General features: G+C 52.2%; 1 protein-coding gene across 8 annotated transcripts in view; it reads right to left on the bottom strand.

Annotated features, from left to right (window-relative positions):
* LOC101062050 (nucleolar protein 4-like) overlaps positions 1-9,246 on the bottom strand; it is a 45,832-nt gene that overhangs the window by 11,516 nt on the left and 25,070 nt on the right. For all 8 annotated transcript variants that reach the window (XM_029834371.1, XM_029834372.1, XM_029834373.1 and 5 more), the window contains one exon: positions 8,810-8,963. In XM_029834371.1, the coding sequence (XP_029690231.1) occupies positions 8,810-8,963 (154 nt within the window). The remainder of the gene's footprint in view (positions 1-8,809; positions 8,964-9,246) is intronic.

Raw genomic sequence — 9,246 nt, 5'->3', positions numbered from 1 at the left:
CCCCTCCTCTCCTCTTCCCCTCTTCTCTCCCTTCCTTTCCTACCCTCCTCTCCTCTCCCTTCCTCCCCCTCCTCTCCCCTCCCCTGCTCTCCCGTCCTCCTCCCCTCCTCTCCCTTCCTCTCCTCCTCGCCCGTCCTCCTCCTCTCCTCTCCTCCTCCCCCTCTCCTCTCTTCCTCCCCCTCCCCTCCTCTCCTCTCCCGTCCTCCTCCTCTCCTCTCCCCCCTCTCCTCTCCTCCCTTCCTCCCCCCTCCCTCCTCTCCTCTCCTCCCTTCCTCCCCCCTCCCTCCTCTCCTCTCCTCCCCTCTCCTCCCTTCCTCCCCCCTCCCTCCTCTCCTCTCCTCCCTCCCCTCCTCTCTCCTCCTCTCCCCTCCTCCTCCCCTCCCCCCCTCTCCTCTCCTCCCCTCCTCTGTCCTCCTCTCCCCTCCTCCTCTCCTCTCCCCTCCTTCTCTCCTCCTCTCAACGTGGAGGAGCTGTGGGTGAAGCTCACTGCTCCTTGGAGGAGATGGCCCTACATCATCTGGATGAAGCCCCCAGGTCCTCCATCCTGACACCTTCTGCTACTTGGCTGCTTCTGGAGGTTCTGTGTGACCAGAGCTGGTGATAAAGGCCAACCCTGGTGGAGAGCAGCACTCCTCCATATGTCACGCAGCCCTCTGCAGAGTCCTCGAGCTCTTCGTCCTCGCTGGAATAGCCTTCCTCCCACCTCCAGATCAAGGTCAGCACAGACAGCCTGGACAGGGGCTGCCTGGGGCGCTGGTTGCTTTGCCAGAACTTTATCAGGCTTGACTGAAGGTGGTGCAGCTCTTCCCACATCCAGGCCTCGGCCTCAGTGAGGGCAGCACCTTCTCTGGCTCACCACTACCTTCTGCTGCTCCTGGAGGCCAGACCAGCATCGACCTCTCCTGACCACCACTACATGAAGTTGATGTGTGGTCGCACATCTTCAGTCAAGTGCTAATGCTAGTCTCTTCTGAAGGCGGAACCACTGTCAACATCACTCTGTTGGTTAAAATAGAAGATTTAAATGTGATGTTTTTGTTGTGCTCCAAGACTATGAACCTCCGTAGCACCGATGCTATCAGCAAAGAGCTACCGTAAAGCTCTGAGGCTGGAGACAGTTAATGCCCAGCCCACCAGGACAAGGGACGTCCTCCAGAGACAATCTTAAGTTCTGTTTGATCAAGCCTTCACCTCTGATCATCAGGAATCATTTTTGAGTGTGTATGTGAGAGTGTGTGTGTGAGTGTGTGAGAGTGTGTGTGAGTGTGTGTGTCAGCATTAAGCTGCTTGCTACAGTCTCAGGCTGGACTGCTCCACACTGCCCCCCCATGACCTACTTTACAGACTGTTGCACCTCATACACCAAGACACGTGTGTGTGTGTGTGTTTGGAGGAAGATGTTCCACCATCTGCTCTGGAGACCAGAATAAGAACCCCTCTTACTGGACCCCCTTCCTTCCCCACACACACACACTCGTTTAGTGATTTTGGGGCCACTGAAGCCATTACACATCTTTACACACACACACCCTCGTTTACCGTGATTTTGGGGCCACTGAAGCCATTAAACATTTAGACACACACACATACACCCTCGTTTAGCGTGATTTTGGGGCCACTGAAGCCATTACACATTTATGCCGGGATGAAAATGTGTGTGGAAACATTTCCAGGTCACAGCACAAACACCTGATAAGAGTATAAGCACACATGTTATGGCTGCATGAGGCTAACATCAGTAGCACCATAGTTCCTGGCTCACGTTCCTCCAGGGAACACTTAGAGTGTGACACAACATGAGGATCAGAATCACCCTTTGTCGGGCCAGCCATCGCCATGACGTCCTCAGTCGTCCACACTGAACCATCTTGAGGAAGGGAAACGCCTCCACACCAGAGGCGGAAAAAAGACGACCCAGAGATTTACTGCTAACAGTACTGAGTCCAATCAAGGTCAGCAGATGGTTCTGAGTGAGGGTTTCTGCAGGCAGCTCAACCTCCACTACTGAGTGGAGCTCATTAAACATATCTATTTGTTTAAATATTCAAAATGCTCACAGAGTGACCTAAATGTGTGCGCACACACACACACACACACACACACACAGTACTGTACTTTTGAGGACATCCTTTGGTTTTTGCTGTAATGATAGCGCAGCTGGAGTCAGTGGTGCTATAATTAAGACATTTGTGTTGGTCCAAGTCTCACTCCCTTCCTACAGAGCTCACACAACTCAGAGTGTGCGCGCCCGCGTGTGTGTGTGTGTGTGTGTTTGGTTACGGTGGATTAGGCTGCTCTATATTTTTGAGTTAGGTATGAAAGATTGATGTGGAGGTGAATGGTGACTGTAACTGGGTGACAGCAGAGGCCTGTACTGGTGTGCAGTCCACCATGACCTGGTCAAAGCTTTTCTCGCTGTCAACATTTCAGGTAGAGACATCGAGCAAACACTGTAAACGTTTAATAAAGAACTAATAATCCGCTGACACAAGAGTGACCGTTAAAACATCAGAGATGTCAAAGCAGAGGGCTGAAGGTCCTCAGCTGTCCAACCTGACCTGAGACAGCCTGAAGAGGACGGGGACGAGGAGGTCAACCTGAACCTGAACCCACAGACAGATGGAGAGGTCCTCGCTCCCCAAACTGGAGGAGCGCATCTCCACACACGGCAAACCAGTTGCCAGGTAACCACTGCCGTGTGTCGACCACGTCTCACAGCGTTTTCAACACAAACCCGTCACTTTTGAAATGTGGCTGGTTGGTAAACGTGTGTTTCACCCACAATCCTTTGCTTCTGCCGCGGTGGTGGCGGCGGCTGAGCCTGTGTGTGTGTCTTGCTGCTTGGAGCTCCTCATTCAACACCACCTCTTATGTTGCTCCTCAGCTCCAACCAGTCACTTATTAAAGGGTACAGACAGTGTGTGTGTGTGTTCTTTTACTTCCTACATAGTGAGGACCAAAGTCCTCATTTTACAAGCAAAGTGAGGACATTTTGGCTAGTTCTTTAAAAGACTGTGAGATGGTTGAATCTTAGTTTTAAGGTTGAGGTTAGTATCAGGTTTAGGTCGGGGTCAGGGGTTAGTTGGAACGGTTAAGGTAAGGATGGGTAATTCTTTATGTCTATAACGGTCCTCACAAAGACAGAAGTACAAATGTGTGTGTGTGTGACTGGTTTGTGGTGTGTGTGGCCTTGAGAGGTGAAAGACAATGCTGGAAGCCACTCCCTGCCTGCATCCCTGCCACCCACACACACACACACACACACACACACACACACACACACACACACACAGACCCAGACTAAAGAGCTGCTCTCCCTGACCTCACTCTGCACCACTCCTACACAGACAGACACACACAGTATTAGCTGCAGTTTTTTATTGTCAAAGAACACACGCACACACACACACACACACACACACACCCTCTCTCCGTGTTTCACAGATGAAGTCTTCTAACACCCCCCCTACTTCCAAACCAGTTGACCCAGCAGCTTCTCCAGTTCAGGCTGGTTTTATGGTCAGTTCCAGCAGCAGAACCAGTGCATTTGTGATTCCAGTGGTTTGGATCATCAACAGGAATACCTGCACACAATCCCAATCGCTGTAATCAAGTCGCACGGTGAGAGACGGAGACGTTTCCTAGACAACCGTGCAGAGGTTAAAGGAAGCGCGATACACGATCATGTAAGACGTTCCATAATGTGTATTTTTGTCTTCAGAGACAAAAGCTCTGCACACCAGGGATGTAAACAGGTCATTTATTCACGGAGTCTACTGGAAACGTCAAGAGCGCCGCTACAACCATTCATGGAATAAAGAAAAATAAAGTTTGTGCTCATCAAAAGAACAGATAAATTTCTTCTGTTGGGGGGAGAAACATCTGCTGCCTGCGGTGGTGACGGTTCAACAGTCTGAGATCTCCGTGAGCAGAGTGTGCATCCACCCACACACACACACACACACACACACACACACACACACACACACACACACACACACACACACACACACACAGCTCTCGCCATCATTCTGTCAACCATCACTCTTCACCAGACTTCAGTTCTATGCTTTTAAAGTTCACATTTCTCTCATTCCTAGTCAGAAATCCTTTGCTAGCCAGCGCTAATTAGCATGGACATTAGTCCATCTTTAAGGGGGCAGCCTTTGTTATTTAAGTTGAAAGTATGAAGTGACCTTGTCAACACATTATCAGGTAACCATGGTGATGGATTGTCCTTGGAGTTTGTGAATGACGCTAGCAACAGGAGCTCAGTCCAAGGCAGCAGTTTCTGGATGGCTCCAGTGGCTGTTGTCTCAGTCACTGGGGCTTTACTGACTGGCACAGTCTGGGGCTTTACTGACTGGCACAGTCTGGAGCTTTACTGACTGGTACAGTCTGGGGTTTTACTGACTGGTACAGTCTGGGGCTTAATGACTGGTACAGTATGGGGCTTTGCTGACTGGTACAGTCTGGAGCTTTACTGACTGATGCAGTCTGGGGCTTTACTGACTGGTGCAGTCTGGGGCTTTACTGACTGGTACAGTCTGGGGCTTTACTGACTGGTACAGTCTGGGGCTTTACTGACTGATACCATCAAAAGGCCCAGTTAAAACTACCAGAACCAAGAGGGTTGAGGCAGAACACAGACACAAGAAATTACAATTTAGTAAATAATATTACCCTGCCTGGCCTTAGGGGGCAGCAGAGAGTCATCAGGAACCAGTATGGCAGACAGGTACAGACAGACAGACAGACAGACAGACAGATAGGCAGGCAGGCAGGCAGGCAGGCAGGCAGGCAGGCAGACAGACAGACAGGCAGACAGTCCTCCAGGATGAACCTCCCCTTTAAGTATCTTGTTTTTCACATCTTTGGGTAAAAATCAGCTGTACTCTGACCTCAACATGTGATTGATCTTTATGGCTTATTCTGAAAGAACCCCCCCCCCCCCACACACACACACACACACACACCAGACAGCCACTTTTATGAACAGGCGTCCTTGGTCTTGTCTGTTAAATGAAGATATGAAGGAGGTTCCAGGACCCTGTAACCTTGGCCCTGTGTGTGTGTGTGTGTGCGTGCGTGCGTGCGTGCGCGCGTGTGTGCGTGCGATCTGAGGCTCTGGCTGCTCAATCATTCAGGTGATCATTTTAATGTGTCACCGGTTTATTTAGTTGTGTTTTAACCTGAAATCCAGTGGAGCTGGTTTTTGTTGGTCGTCCTGCTCCACTGGCCTGTTTAGCTTCCTGTTGCTATGGAGACAGAAGCTGGAGATTGGCTAATGCAGGGAACATGAGGAGAAGGTCCTGTCCTGGAGCAGAAGGGTCCAGTCAGAACCTCCTCCCCTTTGCGCTGCCTTCACTGACCTACTGTTGTCTGAGCAGCTCAGCAGGAGAACTACTGCCCGGGGCAGAACTACTGCCCGGGGCAGAACAGAGGAGCCGGAGAACTCAGCAGAATCAGAGAGGCTGGAGAGGAGGAACCAAACAGAGGAAAACAAACTCCCCACGGCGGCCATTTAATCAGGAGACTCATTAAAAGGAGTCAGATGTTCCCAGTTTCAACAGAGGATGAAATGAGACATTTATCGGGGGGGGGGGGGGCTCTCACATGGGCGGAGGGTTTCTGTCCTCGCCTGAGCCTCAGTGACTCAGCGGATCCATCTTCATCCTCCAACAAATGTAATAACCTGCTGGCTGGATGAAGCTCCAAATTCTGATCCCATCAGCTGATGCTCAGGTCAAAGGTCACGCTGTGAGAGCCTTGAAACTAACCCCATAAACGGTGAAAAACAAAAAAAATATGAATGTTCATCCCTCCTCCCCACAACATCTGGATTGATTGGATGTTCCTCCACCTCTGGAACATCTGCTTCTCCTCCAGGGCAGATCCTGCTCTCCTCCCTTTGTTAATAGTGCATAAAAACGGAAAATTCAAACCGACGACCATCCATGACTGCCTGGTACTGGCCCCGCCCCTGACCAGATGGCCCCGCCCTGCGAGTGGCCCCGCCCCCAACAACCACATGACCAGCCAATCAAGAAGCTGCAGAGACCGTAAACAGGCTGTCCCACGTGAGCACAGGTGCTGAGTCTGTGTGTGTGTGTGTGTGTGTGTGTGTGTGTGTGTGTGCTACAAAAGGGGTCCAGCTGATAAACAAGGGTACAAATGTCAGATTGGGACATATTTAATTGAGGCAACCTTTGGTCATCGTCAACACTCCAAATCATAAAACTGTGAGACACACTGACACTCCCCTGGTCTTAAACACACACACACACACACACACACACACGCACACGCACACACACACACGCACACACACACCTGGGACTACAGGTCTGGCCAGGGGTCTTCAGGAGAGACTGGCTGGCAGGTGGACCTGAGCTGCTAAAGTGTGTGAAGCTGCTGGAGAACATCAGCGAGCTGAGAAGGTTTGAGGAGCTGGGAGGAGCTGCCGTGGTCCACCAGAACCATCATCCCCAGTGCAGACTGGTGTGATTGGTTGGTATTCAGGCGTGCACTCCCTCGTTCTGCAGCATCATTTATTATGGATGGAGCCTTCAGCTGCCTCAAGACCTGCCGACACGCCTTCAACGTTCACAAATATCACTTCCTGTTGTTTCGGCGACGCTCAGAGCAAGTCCTCCCAGTCCTCCCAGTCTGCTCCAGTCCTCCTAGTCCCTCCCAGTTACACAGGCAGAGCGTTAATCCATCAGCCTGAGCTCCATCCACCCGTCCTGATGTTCAGCTCCTCGCTGGGGGGGGATCACTGTCTCCCAGTGCCCTACTTTCCTCCTGGCCCTCAGCAGCACCCAGGACCCGCACACGTCTTCATCTACACAACGTTCCTCTGCAGCAGCACAAACACCCCGAAGCCTGGACCAGCCGGACCTGGAACCGGGTCGAAACCGTCCACAAACTGTTTCTGCCGACTCATGTCATCAGGGACTGAGCGGGAAACGGGTAAAAGCGGCAAATCTGTGGACCCAGTTGGTGTCAACTGTTCTGTGGAGGAACCACGAGCAGAACCACAGAGGTTCCTGTCCTCCATATTCAGCTTTGAACTGGGATTAGTGGCTTGCTGGGACAGGATCACCTGATCCTGCAGGTCCTCCTGATCCTGATCCAAAGTCATCACACAGGAAGGAACGTGAACATGTATCAGACACCTAGCCCATCAAAAACCCACCTCCGCCATCGTGTTCTCCTCGCTTTCAATCACTTCTCCTCATCCTCTCCTCCTTCCTGACTTTCCTGCTCTTCAGTTTATCCCCTGTGGGAAAGACCCAGGTCCAGAAGATGGACCTCTACATGGCTCTGTTTGTCCCAGGAGAGCCAGAGGCTCCGGGGTAGCAGGGTCCGTCGTGGGCTCAGCCCGGCTCTGCGGCAGATGGGACCTTTATAGCGAGAAGGTCAGCGGCGAAGAGGGTAGATGTGTCCGTCACTGAGGAGGATGGTTGTAGGGCTGAGTGGCGCCGATGTGGAGAGCCCTGGTCCAGCGTGATCCGGGGCGGTTCTGGCGACCACTTCTGTCCAAGGACGCGGCCACTGAGGACATCCACAGTGATGGCCAGAGTCGGGGGCGGCCAGTTGTTGGAGCAGAAACACAAAAAAGAAGAAGCAGCGAACGCGCGGCTGCTTCCTCGAGGCGCTGGGATGGGCGCCACTGCGGCGGCCATTTTCCCAGAAAGCCCTTCAGACGGCCTGTCTGAGGCGTCGCGCAGTAAAAGCTTTTTACTTCAGCTGTCACTGCTGACCCGAGTGGTGCCGACAAGACGGAGGAGTGAGGTGGCAGCCAGGAGCTCTTAAAGGTGATTTACTGGGCATTTCCTGGATGTCAGTGTTGGTGTGTGAACCATCTGCTCTGCTGAGAGGCTTCACACACCACTGACAGCCCTCGTATGAGCTGCAGGAGCCACGTTAACCACAGCACTCGTCTCAGAGCTCCTCCATCACCCTGGCTGTCACCAGAGAGGAGCTGTAGCTGCTGTAGCTGCTGCTAATGTAGCTGTAGCTGCTGCTGCTAATGTAGCTGCTGCTGCTGTAGCTGCTGCTGCTGTAGCTGCTGCTGCTGTTGCTGTAGCTGCTGCTGCTGTAGGTGCTGCTGCTGTTGCTGGCGCCACACCGACCAGCTATGTAGGTTAAAAATATGTCATCTTTCCATCAGACAGGTTTTCTAAAGTCTCATTGCAACAGCAGAGGCCTTGAGCTGCAGCGCTCAGACACACAGAAGCAGAATGAAGATACGCCTCATCATTAGCAGCCCTGAACATGACCAGCAACAGTCAGAGCGCCGCAGCCGCAATGCTGTCATTGTTGCTTCTCACTCAGCTTACCACTGAACTCCCAACTGGAAGAGCTTTGGTCCAGACACGTCCCAGTTTTACCCAGAAAACCCAAACTGGCTGTGTAGTCACGGTAACGTCAGACAAGGTTTACCAGACATGATTTACATGATCATCTTCAGATTAACCAGTCAGAAAGAAGTCTGGCTGAAGCCAAATCTGTTCAGATGTGGTCTGACGGGCTCAACACGCCCGTTTCTGATCCACCTCCAGGCCAGAGACTCACAACCGACCACCAGATACTGAGAGGAAGTTCCCCCCCTCAGCCCTTCTCAGCTTCTCTTATCTCCTATGAGTTCCTGTCAGCTCCTCTCACTGTTTGGGCACAAACCCAAACCCCCAACCACCACAGCTCTAAACCCAGAAGGCAGAACACACAACACACACACACACACACACTGACGTCCTACTCCTGCTCAGCGAGACGGACTGAGCAACAGCATGAAGGTCCTTACCGTCCTCCTCCTTACTGTGGACATTCTGGGGACTGTGGCGCATCCTGTCTGCTCTGCTCCGAGGACTTAGGTCTGCTGCTGCTCCCAGATCAGCTGTTAGCCATGTGGGCTCGCTCATCTCGGCCTCCTCCTCGCTGCTCAGAGAACTGTCATCCTGGGGGAAACAGATGTAATGCTGTTAGCAACGGTAGCCACTCACTCAGTCATCCCCACCCACTGAACCAGTTCAATAAACCTGCAGACCAGTACATCCATCAGCCCGCACCTGAAGATGGGCGTCAGGGTTCAGAGATTAAACTTTGACCCCGGGCTGTTTGTGAATTACAACTAAGCAGGATAAAGGGACGGAGGCGGACTGGAAGCTTGTGCAGAGCTTCAGCTAACATAGCTAACACAGCCAGCACAGCTAACACAGCTAACACAGCTAACAGGCTCTC

Source organism: Takifugu rubripes, chromosome 3 (genome assembly GCF_901000725.2).
Source record: "Takifugu rubripes chromosome 3, fTakRub1.2, whole genome shotgun sequence".
Taxonomy (NCBI): Eukaryota; Metazoa; Chordata; class Actinopteri; order Tetraodontiformes; family Tetraodontidae; genus Takifugu; species Takifugu rubripes.
This window is presented reverse-complemented; position numbering and strand designations above follow the sequence as displayed.